Source organism: Castanea sativa, chromosome 10 (assembly GCF_040712315.1).
Source record: "Castanea sativa cultivar Marrone di Chiusa Pesio chromosome 10, ASM4071231v1".
In the NCBI taxonomy this organism is placed as follows: domain Eukaryota; kingdom Viridiplantae; phylum Streptophyta; class Magnoliopsida; order Fagales; family Fagaceae; genus Castanea; species Castanea sativa.
The window spans coordinates 104715-128783 of NC_134022.1; the positions used below are offsets into that span (position 1 = coordinate 104715).

At 35.7% G+C, this 24069-nt stretch overlaps 1 protein-coding gene and 1 pseudogene across 2 annotated transcripts; one reads left to right on the top strand and one right to left on the bottom strand.

Moving 5' to 3' along the window:
- Nucleotides 1–6898: 6898 nt before the first annotated feature.
- Nucleotides 6899–8636, bottom strand: LOC142611831 (L10-interacting MYB domain-containing protein-like; annotated as a pseudogene).
- A 2583-nt stretch (nt 8637–11219) lies between these two features.
- LOC142613209 (extra-large guanine nucleotide-binding protein 3) lies at nt 11220–23834 on the top strand. 2 transcript variants are annotated; one of them, XM_075785446.1, is made up of 9 exons: nt 11220–11452; nt 12109–13151; nt 13284–13421; nt 16338–16442; nt 16534–16713; nt 19814–19991; nt 21399–21646; nt 22318–22490; nt 22862–23834. In XM_075785446.1, the coding sequence occupies exons 2-9, from the start codon at nt 12195–12197 to the stop codon at nt 23454–23456; spliced, it is 2574 nt and encodes an 857-aa protein (XP_075641561.1). In that variant the 5' UTR covers nt 11220–11452; nt 12109–12194; the 3' UTR covers nt 23457–23834. The 2 variants fall into 2 exon arrangements, with proteins under 2 accessions (XP_075641561.1, XP_075641563.1); XM_075785448.1 differs by having other exon boundaries at nt 11243–11519.
- Nucleotides 23835–24069: the final 235 nt, after the last annotated feature.

Sequence of the window (24069 nt, forward strand, 5' to 3'; positions counted from 1 at the left end):
GGGTTTCAATCATGGTCTTGTTTGGTAGCTGAGAAAATTTTTGGCAAGATAAGTTAGAATAACATTTTCCATTTTTTTCCATTCTTACGCCCAATGGATTTTTGTTCCTTAGGCCGGATTTTTGTTCCACTCTTAAATTTTAAAAAGAACTTATGCTTCAAATACACAACCTCTTCTGCCGCCGCCCCGGTTTCGACTCTTGCCAGCTCAAGTACACCAGCCGTGGCAACCAGGTTCAAATTTTTTTTTTTTTCTTTTTACCAATCTCTGTTTGGTTCGCGAGAAAATATTTCAAATCCCTAGCTAAAACATTTTTTGAATGTTGTGTTGCCTTGGAACCTTAGGAAAAGAAGAGAAAATAAAAAAAGTTTCAGTTGTTGTGTTGCTTTGGAACTTTAAGAGTGGAGATTGTAATTGTGATTTTTATGTGTTTGTGAATTACTCTATGTTTGGTTCCCGAGAAAATGTACAATGCTGAGTAAAATTCAACCAAATAAGAAGGATTGAAAAGAACAAAACCAAAATAATAATAATAATTCAAATGTTGTGTTGCTTTGGACTTTGATGGTGACTTTTGAGATTCATTAGCTATCTATTTGGTTTCCAAGAAAAAATACAGGACAGGAAAAGTTAGGAACTTTAAAAATAATAAGGTTTCATGCAATCAGGTTCCTGAAAAAATTTTCATTGCTTTCTGTTTTGATTCCCGAGAAAATGTGGAACTCCTAGCATGGGGGGAGAAAAAAAATTCAAATGTTGTGTTGCTTTAGAATTTTTATTTGAAGCATAAGTTCTTTTTAAAATTTAAGAGTAGTGGAGATGGTGGTCAAAATGGAGATTTAATTGTTATGCCATTTTAGGTTTCCGGACATTATGTTGTATTGTTGTATATTAGGACCATCAAAATTGAAATCAAGGAATGTGAGAATAAAAATTCGGTTATGTTCTTATTTTTCTATGTTATTGTTCTCTCTGCAATGTTTTGCTTCTCTTCTTTGGAATGATATATTTTGCCAGTATTAATAATCTTATCAAAGTTGGTTTAACTTGTCCGTTAGTCTTGTTTCTAGAGTCTGTTCTTGTAAACTATTTTGGTCCTTCCATGATACATTCATATACACTATGCTTGAAAGTATCTGTTGATGTACTGCAGGAAAGTACAAAGGCTGCTACTTTGGGAAAGTGTCGTCATTGGAGTGTCTGCTTGCCCTTGTAATTCCTGACATTGGTCAGAAGACACACACTTGTCAGATGGTGATCCACAATTGAGCTTTTCATCCCAGATTCTTACAATTCCTTTCTGATGGCAGTTTTTCCCATACTTAAAAGAGGTAGTAATTTTCTAAATCACCCTCTTGTTGGGATTTAATAGGTATAGTTTGTAACTTCTTTGATACTTAGTTGAGGCACAGAGTGCTCAAGAGCCCCTGGGTTATTTTTAAAGAACTCCACTCTAATTGATTCCGCTTAATTAACAAATTGTAGATTTTCCTGGTTTATTTCTTTCTTATGCTGCAATATTGATGGATGCTCTTCTACTTCTTCTTCTTTTTTTTGGAATTATTTTGTATGTTTAAGTATTGTCAAGGCTTGTTGTCTGTTCTGGGTCAAGTGATCTTTTTCCATCTAGGCTTATGCAAAAAGGGGACTAAGCCTACATTACATTCATCAGATAGCATTTTGTGTGCTAAATTGTGCGAATGTGCTTCCTAATGATATTTCCACTGAATATCCTGGTTATGCCTGCCTTCTTGGGAAGATTTTAGAAACTGCAGGAGTTTCTTTATCTCAGCCTAATTGCTAATTTGAAACAATGGAAAACTGATACAAATTCTGATTAGATTGCGATCTGTTCTTCCTTATTATGCTTCAATTTCTTTGGTACTTCATTTAGAATGAAAGTGATTGAGAATTTTGTGAGCATGCTTTCATTTTATATTTACTTAAATTATTGACCTTAAAAAGATTGGAGTCAATCCAGAAAGACTTATTAGGTATTGAATTGAGTAAGGCTGTTCTTTGATGTGATCAAGCTGTGCAGTGATTCTGTTAGGTTTTCAAGCTGCAGACCTTGCTGCTGTTACAGAGTTTTTGTTAAAGGCACTTCCTTCCATAATTATCCAGTAGAGAGAGTAAAGAAAGTATGGCTCTTTCTTATTATATGCTTGAGTCTTTCTCCCCCTCTCTCCATTGACGATCTCTTGAACCAATGACTTGATACTTGCTACAAATTTTCAAGCCAGAAAGCTATTAAGTAATCATTTATTTTCTTTTTATTTTGACCTTTTCTAATTGTTATGTGCTTTGTATAGGATTTCTTTTTGTCAAAATATTTTCTCAGTTTTAGTGAGAAATTAACATTTGGTTATACAACTTTAGTAAGGTCTTGTTTGGTAGCTAAGAAAATTTATGGCAAGATAAGTTAGAATAACATTTTCCATTTTTTTTTCCATTATTACGCCCAATGGATTTTTGTTCCTTAGGCCGGATTTTGTTCCACTCTACTCCTAATAGTTTAAGATAAGCACCAATGATTATCTATAATTTTATTTGAATAATGACTTGAATCTGTTTTTATTGCAGTTTGTTTAGTTTGGATGGGGACTTTGCACCAATGGAGGTTGTGAAGACTTTGACCGGAAAAACCATAACCTTGGAGGTTCAAAGCTCAAACACTATTGACAATGTGAAGGCTAAGATACAAGACAAGGAAGGTTTCCCACCAGACCAACAATGGCTTATCGTTGCAGGAAAGCAACTTGAAGATGGAAGGAGTCTTGCCATTGTTTCTATGTTGGTGCTTTTGGGTTTTTGTCTATCTGTTATCAGTTTACTTGCCATTGTTTAATGGCTCCTAATATGTTCTAAACTTGCTTTAATAGTATTGTTTGGTTATGGTCGTGATATCTTAAACTCGTTGAATGGCCTTATATTGGTCATTTTATTAAGTAATTTGAATAAAGTTTATTCTTTCGTGTATCATTTTATTGTTCTTTATTATTTAGTTTTTGTTGGTTTAGACTTTAGAATTTCATCTTTGTTTGTCATGTGTGATTAGCTCAGTTCTGCCTACCAACAATACAAAAAAAAATGGTATTACATAAAAGAAGTTTGGGCGGCTTCACTTATGGTCCGCACAAAAAAAAATTCATAATGTTAATGGTATTTTCAACCACACCAAAAATACTAATTGTCACAAAAATAATAGTCACCATAATCAGTTATGGTCCGCACATATCGATGTTGTGATACTGTCACGAACCTCTTTCATCTCAAGTCCGTCCAAGATTGAGATCATATGTGCCACGGGATCTTAATGGCCACTCTCACTAGGTCCAGATGTGCCCCCTGTAGATTTGAAACGTTCGACGTCATTGTTTATCTCATGTGCTCTAATGAAATTGTGAAGAACCATTGTAGCAACAATGATGTACGATTGAGTGCGTATATGAAATTGTGGCATACTTCTCAAAATTTTCCACTTATTCTTCCAAACTCCAAAAGTTCATTCTATGACCGAACGGAGTGATGAATGGAGATAATTAAATCTCTCCTCTGGACGATGCAGCACCTCATGAGGCTGAAATTCGGGGATGTGGTACCTCTCCCCCTTATATGGTGCAAGGAACCCTTTCTTCATAGGGTACCCTGAGTCAACCAGATAATACTTTCCTGCAAATGAACACGTTTAATACATTAGCATTTTCACTACATTAATACATACTTTAATACTGTAATTAAATTACATATTTACAAACCAGCTGGAGCTTTTGGGAAGTTGTAACTCTCATTGTTGAGACAGCTAAAAAAATCCTCGTGTCATGCGCTGACCCTTCCCATCCAACACATGCGAATGTGAACTTCATGTCAAAGTCACATGCGCACATGCAATTTGTTGTGGTGATCCCCTTCCTGCCATAGTACGGGTGTTGCTCATCAACTAGTACGACCACGGGGATGTGGACCCCATCAATCACACCAATGCAACCCTAACCATGGCCACAAAAATTAATCCATGTGAAATCAAATACGTGGTATGAACATAAAGATAATTTTAATAAAATAAAGTCAAGATACGAAATTCAAAAAGTACCTTGAAATGTGGCTAATATCGACTTGAATGCTGAATATGCTCTGGCACGTCCCGAAATGTACGATCAGCAGGCTTGATAATGTCCGCTACCATAACAGTGGCTAACAATGTAACTACCTTAACCACGTGTCGATGCACTGTCTCACCTAAGTGTTGAAATCTATCCTACACTAATCTGTTACCCTCAGCATGACCAAGTACCACCAATGTCATTGCTAGAGACTCTTCCAAGCAAACTCTTCTGGTACCGTTATATCCATACTGGCGCAATGTATTACACAATTGTCGAAACACATGGCTTGACATTCTAAAATGTCTTCGACATTTCTCAGGATTTCCAGTTAATGTATACAATACTCATTCATACCCTGTTTGTATATTCGTATGCAATGGTACTTTGGTCATATAGGTCTCCATGTAAACTGCACATGCGCACCCGGCTAGATATGCTGCGAGTACAATGTCGTCGCTCATGTCGAAGTCATTGTCCCTGCATATTTTACCGACTTTAATTGCATGTACAAATACTAAAAAAAAAATTGTTAAACGTTATTGAAACTTTATTACTACTAGGGTCAAACTATGGTGGTACCAATTAATTAACAATCCAAATCGTATCCAAGATTTATACAAATTGAATATTCACATCTACAGAGGAAACTACAGAAACTCACTGGTGCTGGGAATCAGATGAGTCGTTTAGCAAATCCATCCTTTTGTATACCCTGAGACTGTTTTACAGCTAGTGAACAATGGTCTAAAAGATATCGAGCTTAAAATTCAGAGCCTTGAAATACGGAAGAATTATTGGTGCAGATATCGAGCTTAAACTCCCTTTACATTTCCAAAATCAACGTTACTGCATAAATGAAGGTTCTTTATTGGTGTAGATAGAAGTTAGAAGAATTATTTAAATACTTTGAAATATTACATAAAAACAAAATGACTCATACATGTACGTGCAATTGTTAAAATTTTCATTTCTTTTTTAGTCAACAAACCCACAAATTCCACACCTTAACAAGTTCAACATAGAAATACCACCAGACATTTGCACATTTCTTTAATCGATTTTCAATTCACAGAACAGCTCCATTAGGACCACTTCCTCCAAACTCAGATCCAAATTACACATACCTATGTATATATTAAAAAGATACAAAATTTAGGCAAATCTCATTTCCAAAATGGGCTATATGTATAAAAAAAAATCAAAATTTAAACAAATCCCACAAATCAACTAAAATTTAAAAAAATAAAGAAACTCTAGTAAATTTCTTACTTAATAAATACAAGACAAGACAAGAATCACATAGAAAGGGGTGTTGCCTATATCAGTTAGTGTTGCCTTATGCTCTCCGTTACCTTAAGCTCCATTTGGTGTGTTTATTACCTTACCAATTAAAAGAACTCCAAAAAGAACAGGACAACAAAACCCATCTCTTTTAATGCAAAATCAAACAAACAAAGACTTTGGCATAACTAGAGTTTAAAAAAGAAGATAAATAAGCCAGAATCTTTTTTTTTTTTTTTCCTTTACTTTACATTTTAGTAGGCCTACAAGAAATAAGTACATATTGCAAGAATATGGTCAGGTTTTACTTGACTAACAAAAGCGAATATGCCCTTATCTTTAAAAGGGTTCATTTGCTCCACTCACTGTCTACTAAAGAAACTGTAGAAAATTTTACAGTGTGTAAGTGGCTCTAAGAATCAACCGGGAGGTCAGTACTTACACTCCTGCTACATTAATTCTTCTCATTTGACAGCAATTTAAAAAACACCTAGAGATCTTATCCCCTTTTATAACCACCATGTAACACACTAGCTCTTTCGAAAAAATTAATAGATTTCATGATCTAACCCCCCCAAAACAACTTCACAACTTAGAAGAATTATTGCTTCCTTGCTGGCTCAAAAGATGCTCTGTTTTAGAGGGAACCAGAAGACCTGAGTGGAAAAGTGATACATCACACCAGCCTATCCCTCCACATAATAGTACATCCCTATCTTTTCCACCAGCTTTAATTTTCAGTTAATTTCTCTTGCATAATTACCTTGATCACATATCACCAATTAAACATACACAACAAATTATACACCAATAAGATTTAACCAATAACATGGGCTTCTTACAGCAGGTTTACAATTAACAAATGCCAATAGACATATACAGCAAACAAGCATAGACGTATTGCACACTATTCTATAAATACTTATAAAAATATGAAGAGGGTATCCAAGCAAGCCCATTATTATCACACTCAAAATCATGCCTAAAGATATATCATAAACAAAATTAAAAAAAGAAAAATATGAGTAGAGCTGTTAGGTAAAAGAAACCTACATACCTTCCATGTGGTGAAGAGTTATATAGTTGTGGGAAGGACCAAGCTTTGAGGACTTAATTATGCCCCAAAAAAAATGTCTAAAAGGTTATTAATATTAGAACATATGAAAAAATAAAAAATAAAAAACTATAGAGTGTTTTACAAGGAAGTATTGAACAAAACACAACATAATCTATTGTCAACACCTGCCATACTTTAAATAAAAACCTTAAAAAAATAAAGAAAAAGTTTTACTAGTTGCAAAACTCACCAGTAAAAAAGAAAATGCAACAAGCAAAGGAACAAGTAAGCATAATAAAAGGGAAGAGGTAAGCATACACTACACATGACAATTAATTGGTAACCATTGTCTGACATACACACCCATGGTAAGCAGTAGTTTCTACCAATAAAAACAAAAGAAAGAAAACATAGTGCAACAAGTACAACACTTAAAAAATGATTACTACACCAATCCTATCGAGACAATCCCATTTCCTTCACTAAAAATGAAATTCAGAGTGCCTTTGGTACTCATTTTGTAGCCACTTCAGCTGGATGTCCTTGTCATCGCAAAGTGCTGCAAACATGTGCCTACCCTTCTCTTTTTTCATGAAGTAGACAGTGCTGAACAGATAAAGGTAATGACCCGAGTGCACCCCGGGAAGACTTAACACCATGTCCAAAATTGCTTTACTTGAGTAGTTGCTGTGGAAGCAAGTGGTGTACAGGTGCTTACACTTCTACTTTCAAGGAAAACCTCTGAGATGCTCTTCAATGAATCGGACATCTCTTGCGCAACTGAACGCTCTTTTTTTTTTTTTTTTTTCTTGCAAATTGGCTTGAAAAGGTGGACACTAGTTGCCAAGCCTTTCCCCTTAGTCATTGTCGATTCTGCCCTCGAAAATGATGGACCTTCAACCTCTTTTGCATCAACATTCACAAAGGGTTCACATTGGGGGTCAACAAATTTTGTGCTATCAGCGGAGTCCCCAGACCCTTCAGTGGTTGCCTTTGGCATTTGAGCACTTGTGCAGAATGCATTTTTCCCCATTGCAACCGTGCCTCCATACATGATGTTCATCAACTCACGATTCGGCAAACGTTTATTTTTGAAGGTTTTTGCAATGGGACATGCCTACATGTGGAGAAACAGTAGTTAGAACACAATAATATAGTTGTAAACAGTAAAGTTTTTCACAATCATCTAAAGTGAACTAACCGCAATCTTTCGGGTCCACCACTCATCACTGGCCTGAAGCAGCCCAGTGCCAGCATCATAACCCAACCCAGTCTCATTGTCAAAACACTCGTTATACTGCCTCCACCCTTTTTTCAGATGATCCCATTTGTTTTTAATCTGAAGGTAAGTTACCACTTTTCCTATGTTACCCAACTCAAATATCACTGCATCAACCCCAATTTTGGTAAAAAATCCTCCGTTCCTCTGGCCTTGTAGGACTTGAGCAGCACAGAACTCACAAAAAGCTTGTAGTTCCTTAAGGTCTTTCCAGTCAGCTCTCGGATCATTACTACCACCATCCTTCAATTTCTCTTTAACCATTTTTGCTATAACTTCCTTCTATACTCATTGAGGCATTTGAACAAATAGTTTGTGTGCATATGATATAATCAGTTAGGCATGATAGCCATGAAAAATGCAAAGTGAAATCACATACATCCAAATACAACAGAGGCAGGAAGAGAATTTACATGTGGTATTAGATGAAGGATCAAGAAACCCACAATATAACCACACACAAAAGAATCACACGGGGACGATGAACACAAACACCACACACAACCGTTGAACACAAAAAAAAAAAAAAAAACCACATATTGATCTCAGCCTCATGGATCACAATATAACCACACCAACACATGAGAAAGCATGAGGAGTTAGACACAACTTACCCGTGAATGCAAAGACCCACAGTGGCGGCAACGATGTCCCAAGCGGAGAGAAGGTTCGCTCGCACGAAGGAAGAACAGAGGGGGTTTTTTTGAGGTGTTCCGCATAATGGGTTTTCTATGGTGTGTGCTCTGTTTTGATGGTTTTGTGTAAAATGGTGGGTAGGTGCAATTCATTGAAGATGATTCGGACAGAGCATTGAAGAGCTTTGAAGCCATTACTGACACGGTAGTTGGGAGAAAAGAAGAAAGCTGAAGAAGAGAAAAATATCCGTTGAACAGAGAAGCAGAAAACTCCACACCATTTTGATCAGATGCTGTGCTTGTGCAATGGAAAAAAAACAGTTGTGCGCACCGTCTCGTTTGTGAACATAACACGCACGCATTGGACATTTTTTAATGAAACGGTGCGTCTCATGTTTCAGCTCTTTCAAATGATTTTTGCTGGCTTTGAAGGTGTACATGAACAGTAGAGCACACGCGTTTTTTGTTTAATGAAACAGTGCGTTGGATTTGTTTCAGCTCCTTTCATCCCGCGTTTATCTCAGCGTTTTTATTCTACTGTACAGCATGGGTCCAGCAATTCACAAACGCAAAACGCACAGGCGCAGCATTTTAATTTGGATCCAAACGGGCACATAGTTGACAGTACAGTGATAGCAAAATAGAGAGAATCCATGTAGGTTGAAAAACCTTTCTCTCATTTCTTTTGTTCTTCTCTCATTTCTTTTGTTCTTGGCTCTTTGAACAACTGAGAGATTTGTGTGCTTGAGCAATACAGAAAAATCTCATCTCTTCTTTCTAAGCCTTTGCTTCTTAACCAAGTGCCAACTGCCAAGTGCTCAATAAAATACCCATTGTATTAACCCACTTATGTCAATCCCACTGTGAACGTTTGTGAAGTTGAAAACACAAAGCCAAATCTTTTGTGAGGTTAACCATTTGATATTTGTTTGATCTTATTTTTGGATTATCTTAAAGAATATGCTAGAAGTGGATTTGGGTTGGATTTTTTCTGGGTTCACGTTCTTCCTAGATCTTAATTTTTTTTCTTTTTTTAAAACTAATAAATTAAATTTTTTCCCAAATGATGTGGCATGTAATATTATTATTTTAATTGCCACATAAGCTTAAAGTGTGCCAATAGTGCACACTGTTTGCCACATAGGTATTTTTCATTAGTGATTTAACTGTAAAGACCATATTGACTGCAAGTTAAAAATAACAGGGACTATATTGATTGCTACGAAAATGTAGGGACTAAATTGATTATGACCCTAAAATATAAGGACCAAAATGGTGTTTTCGCCTTTATTTAAATGCTGACATGGACTATTTAAATGACAAATTAAAATTTTTTATAATTATTTAATGGCCATGTAGGCGTTTTGAGTGCCAACAGTGCACTTTGTTAGTCACATAGGATATTCTCGTAAAAGAGATGACGATAGGGACTAAAATGGAACGCGTTTTCAAAATAAAGACTAAAAGCAATAAAAATAAAAAGTAGGGACCAAAGTAAAAATATGGTAAAAATGTAGGGATGAAAATAGTATTTTCGCCAAAAAATATCAACAAATTAAGTTACAAGGCTCCTGGCATAAAAAGCCAAAGTATAATGTGGCCTCCTACATGACTTCAGCCAAGATCTCAGGCTTCTAAGTTCTAACCAAAACAAAACACCGAATGAATTGTGTATGGTAGAAAGCTCACTCTTTTAAAATTCTCCTTACTTGTTTGGATATTCGCCTCTAATTCTGCAATTTCCCCAGTGCTATAACTATTCGCCAATTCAATGTTGGGCTGCTCAAAGAAGATAATGTACAAATAAACATATTGCACAATGTTCTCAAAGCTCCAATTTTTGAATACCATGAACAATGGTTCAAATATGCACATAAGAAAGAACATATGACCACTAACGGATAAGAACATAAGTGTTGGATATTATATTTGTGATTTGTTGCACAAGCGTTGGTATGCCTAGCCGAGAAAATATAGATTTAGCAGAGTAGATAAATAAAAGTAGTAATCTGGCATTAGATGCCAAAATTGTTGTTATGTCAAGGGCCATAAATGTAACATAAGAGTCACATTCATGTTGCATTTGCGTATAAGAAATTTGTCTTTCCAAAAACATTTATACAGTGACTCAGCTCACTAACCATGACTTAAAACTTAGTAGCATGCTTATCTAAACACAATATCAACATTAGGACTCCCAAAATTAAGAGCACTGCCTAAATTAATTTGAAAAAATACCTGACAGAAGCTCTTTAGATTTCTCCAAGCGGCTGAAGAAGTGTAGTTAGGAAGACAGGAAGAGAACTGCCACCAAAAATAGAAGAAGTAATTTGATTAGTCTCAAAGAGAGAGTGACAATTAATTTAATAATAATAAATTTACTAATTGAGTTAGTAGTAGGTTGTAACCCACCAATACCAACCAAATTCTTACTACGTTAGTTTCTAAGTATTTTATTACGTAATAAAACTAACAACGCGATTCCCATAAAAAAAATAAATAAATAAATAAATAAAACTAACTACGCGACCAACAAAAAGTTGACAATTTCGTTTTTTATTTTTATTTTTTTTATCGAGATCAAGCTGACAATTTATCCTTATAAAAAAAAATTGAAAATAAAAAAGTTGACAAATTAAAATGTTGATAAGAGTATTATGTTGATCGAGAACAAGCTGACAATTTATTCTTATAAAAATGTTGATAAGTATTATGAAAAAAATTGATAACTGTAATTAAAAAAAAAAAAAGACATTAGCATTAATTGAAAGAAAGAAATGTGGGGCCCACTTCTCTCGTACCTAATAATGTCTTTCTCGCAAAGGTCTAAAGTGTAAACAGTGACACACTTTGGTATGAATGATGGTTTGGTTGGGTGAAATGTGGGCTTTACAGAAGCTTTTGTCTTTTGGTTCTTCCAACTTCTCTTCAAAAGTTCAAAGTTCAAAACCCACCCACCCACCCACCAAAGCTCAGACTTGAGTGTGTGTGTGCTTGTGTGAGAGAGAGAGAGCTCAAAAAGCTATAGACTTTGAGTGCACCTTCTTTTCTTAAAACCTCAGATTCGCTTTCGTTTTGTCCCTTTCCCCCTCAGGTACCTACTTATCTTATCTTATGTTATACCATTTGTTAACTTCCTCTCTCCCAAAAAAAAAAAAAAGGTGAACATTTTACACTCTTACTGAAAGTTATTTTATCATTTCTTTTTATTCTTTGAATGATCTTCCTTTGAATTTAGAATCCTTCTTCGTTCTAAGTTTCTAGTTCTTTGCTTTTTTTCCTTTTGTGTGTGTCTGTTTTTTATGTTTTATGTTTGTTTATAATTTGTTTGACTATGATTTTTCAACGCTTGGACTAGTAATCCAAATGGGCTATGTGCCTAAGCCTAAAGGTTGAAGCTTCTATAAAAATTGGGTGATATTTAGCAAGTTGGGTTTTCCTGATTTCGACTGCCAAAAATATTTAAATGGGCTTTGTTTATTATTGTTGGAAAGTCAGGATTGGACTCTGAAAAGAGTTGAATTTGTCTTACATTTCATTTGAATTTGGCTGAAATTTCAAATCAGTTTTATGATTTTATATCCTTTTCAATTTTGGTGGTTTCCAAAGTACGACCGTTTTTTATTGCGGCTGCCTGCTTGATGATGACTATTTAATTCAACTTTGGTTTAGCTGGTGTGCATCTTGCAGTGATTGAAACATTTCTTCTAGTTTTACTAAGCTAATAATAGGATTGTTAATTTGCATCAGACACGGTTATGTGCTTCTATTAGTGATATCTATAGATAGATATAGCATTTGAAGATCTAGCTAGCTAGCTGGCTAGTGGAAGTGAAATGGAGCAAAAGGGGCAAGAGAAGTGGAGAGAATTGGTGAAAAAGATGCTCCCACCCGGAGCTTCTCTCCCTGAAGATGCCACTAATCTTGATTACTCTATTGCTATGGAGTACGAGGGCCCACCTGTTTCCTACGAAGTCCCCAGGGTGGAACCCCTTGATCTTGATGTAAATTCGCGTGCAATCCCAACTGCAGAACCGTTATCTTCTGATATCAATATGGGTCCTCCGGTAGCAATCCCTCTGCCGGTGTCCTGTTTTGCTGGTGTCACCACGAGTTCACCAACTCAAAGTGCGAGGGTGTCAGGTAGTTCTGAGTCTGTAGTGTCTGTCTTGCAAAACCCTGATTTTTCTTCAGCCTCTCCTTCAGCTTCTCCCGGTTCGGTTAATAACCCTCCTAGAAAGGTGGTTGTTAATGAAGTAAGGAGAGCACCTGTAGTCACTTTTAATACTGTTGATAGATCTGAGACTGAGAGGAAAGAGGCTGACGTGGAGAAGCCAGATTTCATGGATTATGTTGGGGTTTCAAAGGAAAAGAAGAAAAAGAGAAGCAGAGTTTGTTATAGATGCAGAAAAGGAAAGTGGGAAACAAAGGAGTCCTGCCTAGTATGTGATGCTAAGTATTGCAGCAATTGTGTGCTTAGGGCAATGGGTTCAATGCCTGAAGGGCGCAAGTGTGTAACTTGCATTCATCAGCCCATTGATGAATCAAAGCGTTTGAAACTGGGTAAACATTCAAGGCTATTATCTCGATTACTCAGCCCTTTGGAAGTCAAGCAGATTATGAAGGCAGAGAAAGAATGTTCTGCTAATCAGCTTCGACCAGAACAGCTAATTGTCAATGGATTCCCTCTAAAGCCAGAAGAGATGGCAGAATTACTTGGATGTCCTTTGCCTCCTCGAAAGTTGAAGCCTGGTAGATATTGGTATGATAAGGAATCTGGTCTATGGGGAAAGGTGAGGCATGTTCAACATGATATTTTTCCTGAGTTTCTTTCAGTTCGGTGTTCTGTAATTGCATGTTTTAGAAAATCTTGTTTTTCCTAATGGGTTTGAAATTGCTTTAATCTCTAGTTGTTGATATGACAGGAGGGAGAAAAACCAGATAGAATCATAAGTTCAAACTTAAATTTCACTGGAAAACTAACCCCTGATGCAAGCAATGGGAATACTGAAGTTTACATCAATGGCCGAGAAATTACAAAGCTGGAATTGAGGGTGCTACGGGTAAGCCCTCTGGCTTATTAACTCAACATGTATATTATTTCTTTTGTTAAAAGCTGTAACTCATACAATATGAGGCATATGATGCAGGACTTATCAGTAAACTAGATATAGACATGGCAACTAAGGTTGCTGTTTTTATAATTGTTTTGATGACATATCCATTTTTGTGATTTCACTTATCAGATTTCTTGGATTTGTTGAACGTGTACAACTGCATCTTCTTTTGTTAATGAAGTTATCAAATAGACCCTTTAATCAACACCTAAGGTGTCAGTCATGCAAATTTAGTTTCTTAACTAAACCAAATAATTGGGATACGACTTTCTATAGCTGAGTCCCATATTTGAATCTAGTTTGATCATTGATTCAATTGACTTGTGCACTTGTATCATACTTGATTCAATCTAGTTTGTTACCATTCACATATTGCAAAAAAAGTAATGTTTATTTTGTTCCTTTTGAGAACCATTGTCTGGTAGAAAACAACTAAGTATTAAATTGGTCATGACACTCATAATGATCAACTTTACAAAGATCTCATTGTATTCCGGACGCTCACAGCATTGGTCTTGATGATCTCTAGTTTCAATGAATATTCTGCCAAGACATTGTTAGGATATGTTTTCCTGTAATTTCATCAATTTTTTTTTTTTTTTGGTTCAATGAACATGTTTCGTATTACAACATTGTATGGGTACTGTTCAGTGATCATGATTTATTTGTCACTTGAGCATGAGGAAGGGGGATACGCATTAGGTTGATAGTTGATTCTTGATAATCAATAAGATATTTTACATTAAAAAGGTGAAAGATGATTTGTAGGCTGACTTATTATATTGGGACAAGGCCCTTTAAATATTACATTTACAGATTCCTTGTCATATCAAAGCTTTATGATTAATCTCTGATTCACCATAGGTGAGGATTCTAAGGGTTGAACAAGGCCACTTCCTGTTGTGTAGCTGATGTGCCCTTTATAATGGATGGAAAGTTATGATATATATTTGCCAAATCTAGCCTCAAAAAGAATTTTAATTCGCTAGTCCCTCTCAAGAGAAGCTCAAATGTTCTTAAAAATTAGTCCTATTCGTGCTGAAAATGAAATATACCTAAGTGGAAATGATGATTCATCTAAGTTGACGTGAGAGCCCAACTACATTGCATTGTGTTGGTGGCACCATGTTCTATTTTTGAAAGAGGTAGCTGCTTGCTTGTTTCATGGTCTGGTCCTCTTACCATTGAGCTTGTTGCTTCTAGATTCATAAAGACAAAATGTAGTACTGGTGTCAAACAATTCATCACAAAAGAGGACTCACTTAGCTGGATCATTAACTATCCTAATTAATGCTACTATAATATAAAATAATGATATAATAAAAATAACTTTCTTTTCATATTGGATCAATTGATGATAAATCACTACTTTTACACTAGCTGTCAACCTACTGCAACTCTCTGACCTTTTTTAGGCTTGGAACCAGTTGTTAACAAAATATGACACTAAGCATAGACATAGGCAGAGTTGTCTTTTCATATTGGATAGTTTTGTTAAAGCATACAAACCTAAATGCAAACACAAACGAACATATCAAGTCTCTAACTCAACCAATGAGGGGTTTCTTAACACCTTCTCTTATTTCTAGGTGCAACTGAAATAGAAACAAAGAAGAAATGGTTCAATGCCCTGACTGAAACTGAAAGAAAGACGGGTGTGGGTATGTGGAATCGCTCTAATACCATGTTAAAATATCCAACCCAAAAACTTAATGATGCAATAATAAATTGAAGACCAAAATAAAGGATAGAGAACCCAGAAGTCAGCACAATAGTATGAAAAAACCTCTAGGAGCTGGCACCTAAGGTTGGCTAGAGTCTGCACCGGGACATTAATCAAGTTTGCAATAAAAATTTTATTCATCAAAATAATTTCCCCTTATAGGAATATACTATGCTTATATAGACTACTAACTTACATAGAAAAACTTAATTATTGAATTACAAAAACACCCTTCACATTAATTAAAAATACTAATAAGCCTAAAATACAATTCAGCCTTGTAAATTCTGTTGATTATTTTCTTGGTAAGAGGAGGCTTTCAATGTGCTTAATTGGTTAGAGGCATACTACTTGTGGAAGGAAATCTGCTGAACCTAGAACATATATCATGTGTTCTTGCTTTCTTGGGTAATCCTACTTACATTGTGTGACAAATACTGGATCTGTACTTTCTTTTTGGTTCCCTGAATAATTTATGAGCCATCTGCAATGGCTGGGACATGGACTTGTGGGTGAGCCGGTGTGTTTTTAGATGTACACAATGGAACTGCTCAAATATATGTACTTTTTGCACTTTCTCCTAATACCATATGCACATACAAACGGGATGGGTCCCAAGTCCTTTGTTGGAGCTTGTTGAGTTGTTTTAAGCATATGCAAGTGATAATGCACACCATTCCACTAGTTTTTAAAGAGCCAACTTATAATTGTTATTTGAACAAAAGCCAACTATTTCTTTTTGGTAATTGATTTGCTTCTAGAATATATTCTTCAAAAGTTTTCACAACAATTTGACAGTAAAGACAATAAAGTTTCCCCATTAATAATGTAGTAAGTAAAGTTGTAGTCCTTATAGCTGAAATTAAACACAAATACACTATGCGTTTTGTATATTGCCCAACACGTAGGCTCCAATTCAAAAAAATAAAAAAAACATGTAGGCTACAATTCACATTATATTCGGTCATTATGTCAGATAGACACCATGCGTCCATGTCATGCATCAAAATTTTATGTTTTACAATAAATGCTAATCCTGTTGATATGTATGTTACTCGCTTAGTTGTCAGTTCACTCCAGAAAAAAGAATTTTTTAGTCAATGTGATATCTTTATGGACCTAGTCTACTGTACTTTCAGGTGGCAAATGTGCAGTGTCCACGTGACACTCATTTTTGGGTCTATGATGATGGTCGTTATGAAGAGGAAGGTCAGAACAATATCAGGGGAAACATTTGGGAGAAGGTATGTATTGAAAAACTCTTGATTTGAACCTTCTCTGTATTGGATCCTGTGAAACTTTATGAAACAGCTCGAATTGCTTTTTGCTAGACAGGCATCAACGCGGTTTGTATCTAGCCTTTTCTCTTTACCCGTGCTCCATGGTCAACCCCATGGGACAAGAGATGAGCCTAGCAATTATACAACGGTTCCAAATTATCTGGAGCAGAAAAATGTTCAGAAGCTCCTCCTTCTTGGACTTCAAGGCTCTGGAACCAGTACTATCTTTAAGCAGGTACAGAACTCATATCTATTGCAAAGGTTGCTATTTCTGTGGTTGTTGTAAAACTTGGTGATTCTGGAACAAAAAATTAGTGTACGTTTTGTTGGATGGGAGCACGTGTAGTTTACTAACAAAAGAACAAATCATTATTCAGCCCCTGAATTAAAGGGACAACATCTATGTCTTGAGAAAGAAATCTTTTCTTTAGATGAGAGGACCCTAGCAAAACACGTAAAATACTGTTCCTAAAACTCTCCTTCAAGGGTGTGAGCAAGCTGACCCAAGGATATGGACTTCTGGGCTCAGCTTGGATGACCAAATGTAGTGCTCAGGCTGTACTGGTGCTTGCTTAAATTATGTGCCATGGGTTTGAGTTCAAGAATTAGCCTCTACAAAATTAGGGGTAAGGCTACCTTGTAATCAACTCCATCGTTGTTAAAAGAAATCTTTTCACTGTACTGGTGCTTGCTCTCAATGCTTTGCTAGGCAAAAAAATATCTCATTTAAAGAAGCACTTTTTTTGGAGCTTTTTGAAGAAGCACAAAGCAGGCCTAGGTACATTTTTTTATTTTGTTGCTAAAAAGTGTATGGATCATCAAAATTAATTGCTTGATCTTGAAAGAAATGACAAGGACCAATGATTTACTACACAACCACTATCCTTAAGATGTTGTATTACACAAACAATTTTTTTTATTTACATAATTCATAAGATACGAACAAGGTTAAGAATTTACAATTCTTGTGCTTTTTGGTCTTTGACTTTTAGATATTTGTTGATTGAACCATATACATCATTTATATATCATTTGGTCATAATTATCTTGGTTATGTAGTTTATACAGCACAAGAGAATTATATAAAATTATGTTTAAACTTTTTATGACTAGATTATTATGATATTGACCATTGATAATTGTTTTCAATTTACTATATAAAGTTTTAAGAATTGAAATAACTTAGGTAAAATTTGAACTTACAAACCTTGTCTCTCTCTTTGCGTTACCTCCCAAGCAAAAAATCCCTTTTTTTCACTCTTGGTTTCACGCTCTATTTTCCCTCTCTCCATAGGGAGGACCCTTGAGCCAAAGCCACCAAATTCTTTGTAGCATTGTTTCTTTGTGAGACTCTTTTCCTATTCCTCTAGAACAAGGAATAGAGTTTCCTTCCACACCAAGGAATAGTCTTTCCTTCCACACTATGGAAAACCCAAATTAATTTTTCCTTCTTCAACTAGGAAACCCAATTGACTTTCTAAGTCACAATTGGAATTTAAGGCAATTTCCCAACTGTCTTCTTTTCTCTAGGGATAGCTCCACCAAATCAAGTAGTCTTCTAGTGATTCTCTCCCTTTCTTCCTTAATTCTCTCATTCTTTGTACTTAATTTCCTTCTTTGTTCTTTTACTTCTCTCTTTTTTATAATCTTTGGTTTGCTTTTTGTGCCCTTTCTGTATAAAGTAGCTTTTTGAATATAAATCTTTCTTACTTATCTAAGAAAAAAACATTATACAATTGCACTTACTTAATAGGTGAAATATACAAATTGAGTTATGAATATATATTATATGTTAATATCTATCAGAAGTTATGATATATTAAATTTGAAAGTAATGCGCTTTACTTCAATCAGGCGTACACTTGCGCTTTGCACCTAGGCTCCAAGAGGCTTATGCGCTTAAGTGATCTTACAATTTTACCAGCATTGATCACCTCTCCTAGACCCCAGATAATGGGACCCTTATACACTTGGGCTTTTACATAAGAGCTTTATTCCGATTGTAGTGCAGCTTGGCTGGCTTTTGAAAGTGACATGAAGTGGATGCTTAGAAGTGGCATTCAAGAAACTGTAGCAGTCTTATACCTGATACAAGAAAAAGACACACAAATCACATCTGAAGTCAAACCTGACTCATTGCGTAGTCAGAATGAATCAGCGTTTGAGGTTCAACTTGGACTAGAAAAACTCATAACCTATGTAGCTGCCCATGGGATTTCCATTGGTTATAGACATACCTAATCCACAAGCATACTTAAGTTAGGCAGGGAGATTATCATGCTTAGCTTGAATAACTAAATGAGCTCACAAACAAGTACACTTCAATAATGTAATATATGACAAGTGCAGCATCAGCCTTAAGTATTTTACTCCCCTAGCTATCATAAAAGTATCTTACTCCCCTAAACATAAAGGTCACAGTTCACTTTAGTCAAATTGCTGAAGCTTCAGTGAGCAAAAAATTGTTTCAAGTTTGACTCATGCTTCAACCACAGATTTTGTAGTTCATTTTTGCTAAAATTTTACAGTTACTATACATATAATGTATGTTGTACTGCATGTACATAAAAGTTTCCTAGAATTTAGGCAAGCTTGTGAATTTTCTAAGAGGGTGCCATCATTTTATCATTCATTTTATGTAAATAGGCCCTAATGTACATAAATTAATGAAAAGCTTCCTAGAATTTAGGCAAGCTCGTGAATTTTCTAAGAGGGTGCCATCGTTTTATCATTCATTTTATGTAAATAGGCCCTAAATACAATATGCTCTGACTAACGTCTAGTTATTTGAGTACAATATATGGCCAGGGAATGTAAATGCTTTCAAGATTCTTGCAATTTTAAGATAGAATTTGGGTTTCACACACGCATTCTCATCTGCATGCATGCACACATTGATTGATGTTGGACACCCTACTTTGTATTTTGTGGTTCCAACTTTTATCAACTTAACAAACTAGAATAACAAGAATTTTTTTCTTGGGTAAAACTTAGTTATAGTTCCTCAGTTTTAATATATTCTAGGTTTCCCAATTAAATTCAAACGTATAGTTGCATCAAATTTAATTGTCTTTGAAAAAATGACATTTTTTGTGCTTCATTGGTCAATGCAACCATGTGTTGAAATTTAATTGGGGTATCTAATGTACAACACTAAAGGAATTGTATGTAAGTTTTGCCCTTATTTCTTGACATATTTTTCTGGTTTTGCGGAATGCCTTGTCCAATGTGGTTCCATGAAGGCCTTCTGATGCTGTCTCATTTCCATGGCTCTGCATTTTTTCCCCTTCATAGAGGCTTATTCTTGCCCTTGTACTTTATCAACAATTGAGCAGGCCAAATTTTTGTACGGGAACAGATTTACCACAGAAGAAATGCAGGATATAAAGCTGATGATCCAGAGTAACATGTACAGATATCTCAGCATTTTGCTTGATGGGCGGGAGCGCTTTGAGGAGGAGGCCATGTCTAGAAGAAGAGCACTAGGTTCTGATTATCAAACCACTGAAGCAGGTATTGTGTGCAAACATAATTAGTTTTATATCTTATAATAAGTAGTTGAGTTTCAGTTTATGTCATCACTTGGTAGTTCTTGTACTTGCATAGTGGTATAGTCTCCACTGCTCACTACCATTCTTTGCGAATGTCTTCAGTTGAAGTCCAGAAATTTCAAATCATTAATATTAGTAATGGGGGAACTGGAATATGCATATATTCTCTTAGTTGAAATCTTTTATTGCCAACTAGCATCTTTTGTGCAAACTTTGCTATGAGGTTATATTGCCCACTCTGGCTGCCTATCCATCTTATGCTTGTTGGACGTATTGCATGTCTCTGAGGTTAAAAATTCATTGCAATAGTGAGTTGCTCTAGAACTCCTGTGTTGAATCTTGGTAGGTTTAAGACATTTCTATCTGCATTCTTCTCAAGAAAACTAAAGTGTCTTTGTGTATTATTAAAGCGTTGTCAGTTGGGAGCAGTTCCTGTGATGGGGAATCACATAAGCCACGATTCTTTTTGTTAAATTTTGGATATAAAAAGGCAGTAAATAGGCATATTTTTTCTTAGACTGAATTCAGTTAAGAGTTAGATGTTCAATGACAAGCCTATGCTGTGGTAGCAGAGCTGTCAAGGCATCAACGGGGGTGTAAATTTTTCAACTTCAACCCTTACCACTAGTTTTGCTTCTTTTTTTGATAGACTAGTTTCACTTCTAAAATTAAAGGAAGTGTGGCACGGACAACAGATGCAAGCCCCGATCACATGGCTAGCTGATGGAGGCATGTTGCCAATTGGGCCCAATTAATATTTATAAGATCTTATTTAATTTCTTGGATTTAATTATTATTTTTGTTAATGTAGTTGGTTAAATTTATTTCCTTTCCTTGGTCTAGAATTTGGTTCATTTTACATTCCTTTATGTAACTTGGGGACCCTATTTAAAGGCCCTAAAAATTAGTAATGTTGTGCTTGGCTTTTGGAATTGTTTCTTATGGCTTGGTGCGATTCCAGCAACCCTAGGTGTTGATTCCTAAGTTTTATTTTCTTTTTCCCGCTTGGTGCTGATTCCTAGCTCTGTCTCTCCCCTTTCTCTTTTTAAATGTGCATGTGCCCCGCTCTATTGATTTCCCTGTAATTTTCTTTAAGAACTTAGTGCTGAATCAAAGTGTTCTATGAGAAGTTCCCATTATATATTAACTAATTAACTTCACCAATTCATCTTGTAGAGAGAGGATGTGTGTATGCGATATGGAGTGTAAGACTTCTGTAATAAGCCCCTTGAACTTGTTAAGGGCAACTGTATTCATTCTAAATGTCGATATAGCAATAATGTAGACCAGACTGTTTGCAAAGTGAAAGAAGGTATTATTTAACTGCATTACAGGGCTTCAAATGTGTAAAATTTCAATCTTGTTTCAGATGGAGAGGTTGACCCTTCCGAAACTAGTCAATGTGTCTATTCCATCAACCCAAGGTTGAAGCATTTCTCTGACTGGCTCCTGGATATTATAGCCACGGGAGATTTGGATGCATTCTTCCCTGCAGCAACTCGGGAGTATGCTCCATTAGTTGAAGAGGTGTGGAAGGATCCTGCTATACAGGAAACGTATAAAAGAAAAGATGAGCTTCACTTCCTTCCAGACGTTGCAGAGTACTTCTTGAGCAGGGTATGTTATCAACACCCTCATTGATATCTCATCTTAATTGGCTTGATACAAAATATATGATTTAAATGTCGTGTGTCAATAAAATTCCTTGTTTTTTTTTTTTCCTTGGGAAATTTTAGCATTATAGTTGTCCTGGTGACTAATACAAGAAACACATTGCATGACTTTCTCTGGGATTAATCCAATCCACTCAATATAGGACATGAATGTTTTGTTGTAGGTTAGTAGGTTACGTAATTCCCAGTATACTCATCTCAAGTCTAAAGGAAGTTATATTTTTACCTGCAATTCTACTATTCTTCTCATAAATATTAACATAATATAATGCACGTGTAGAGTGAGGCTATATTTAGTACAAATGACATCTATGCCTGATATCCTCTATCAATGTGGGTCACTCTGGGTCCTTTTGCAGTGGTTGCGGGATTGATATGAAAAAGATTGATTTTTTATTTTTTTATTTTTACTCAACCACCTTCCTGATTAAGATAAAGTGGATAAGCATTATTGCCTATGAGCTCTAGCTCAATTGGCACCTCCTCCCCTTGCAAGTGATTGGTGGATGGGCTGAGATCTGTGTGTAACTTACCCATAAAAACAAAATTAAAAAAGAAAAGTGGATAAGCATTACTCATCTTGAATGGCTAAATTAATCTCTTTTTTTCTTTCAGGCTGTTGAGGTATCTAGCAATGAATATGAACCTTCGGAGAGAGACATACTATATGCAGAAGGAGTTACTCAAGGAAATGGTTTGGCTTTCATAGAATTCTCGCTTGATGATCGTAGTCCAATGTCTGAAACCTATACAGACAATCTAGAGGCTCCACCCCCTCCTTTGACCAAGTAATTTTATATTACTGCTCACTATTCTATGTGATTCTGAGGAATGACAATCATTGATATTCATTTGTATTGTAGAAAGCAATCGCATGCATAGATCTCTGACTCCATGCAATTGGGGTACACCTACTAAGGCCCTTTTAATTTGTTAATATGATTAAAATTGCAATTATCATTCTAAAATGCTAGAATTTTCAACTTAAGATCTACTTGAATACCATCCCAATTGGCCACCTTTTACTGCCTAGCCTAGGACCTATATATATATATATTCAAGAGAGGAATAAATATGATATTTTTCATAGTGTGAGTTTAACCAACTATTCTTTCCACCATTGGCATCTAAGAATTCTATACTTCCATTGTTTTTACAGATACCAACTTATTAGGGTAAATGCCAAGGGGATGAACGAGGGATGTAAATGGGTGGAAATGTTTGAAGATGTTCGTGTGGTAGTCTTCTGTGTTGCCCTTAGTGATTTTGATCAGATAGGACTTGCCTCAGAATGTAGTGGCAGTGGAGCCTTAATTCAGAACAAAATGATGCAAAGCAAGGAGCTGTTTGAGTGTATGGTCAGGCACCCGTGCTTTAAGGATACCCCATTTGTTTTAGTATTAAACAAGTACGATCTCTTTGAGGACAAGGTCAATCGGTTGTCTTTAAGTGCTTGTGAGTGGTTCAATGATTTTAGTCCCGTGCGCACCCACCACAACAACCAGTCATTGGCCCATCAGGCATATTTCTATGTTGCAATGAAGTTCAAAGACCTTTATGCTTCCATGACGGGTCGAAAGCTTTTTGTGGGGCAAGCCAGGGCCAGGGACCGAGTGACCATTGATGAGGCATTCAAGTATATAAGAGAGGTTCTCAAGTGGGAGGAAGAGAAGGATGAGAACTACTACGGTGGAGCAGAGGATTCCTTTTATAGTACAGATGTGAGCTCCTCGCCTTTTGTCAGGCAAGAGTGATTTGCTTGAGATATCTTAGTATTTGCTTTATAGATAACTTGGAGAAGGGAAAAATGTAATATGTTCACTGTTATCTGCTCATCCAAGTAAAGGTTATCTGTTTTTATTTTTCTTTTTTCTTTTTTTCTTTTTTCTTTAATCATCAATTTTAATGATATTGGTGGGGCTGCTCCAAGTTGAAATTGCGGTAGTTGGGTTTTCTCATTGTCTGTGGTAGGTGTTGATTGATGTTATTTGTATGTTGGTGATTTTTGATAGTTAGGAGTGGAAGAATTTGAACCCTGGTATATATTCGTGGGAAGTACGAAAGAGGTGTACATTGAGCTACAAGACTCATGACACTATTTATTGGTAATGAATGATGCTTTAGAAGTGGCATATGCTAGATTACAATAATGATTAATGTCAATTGAATGCAAAGTTAAATTTCAATGCGATGGCCATGATAATGAGATGGCATATCATTACTCTTAATAGCATTTGCATTCTTCGACGTTTGGATTTGATTTTGAAATGAGAGGTTCATTTTCAGCTGAACATTAGTATGATCGTGATAACATAATCTAAAGTATGTCATCAAAAATAACATGGCAAAACTTAGATACAATAAAAA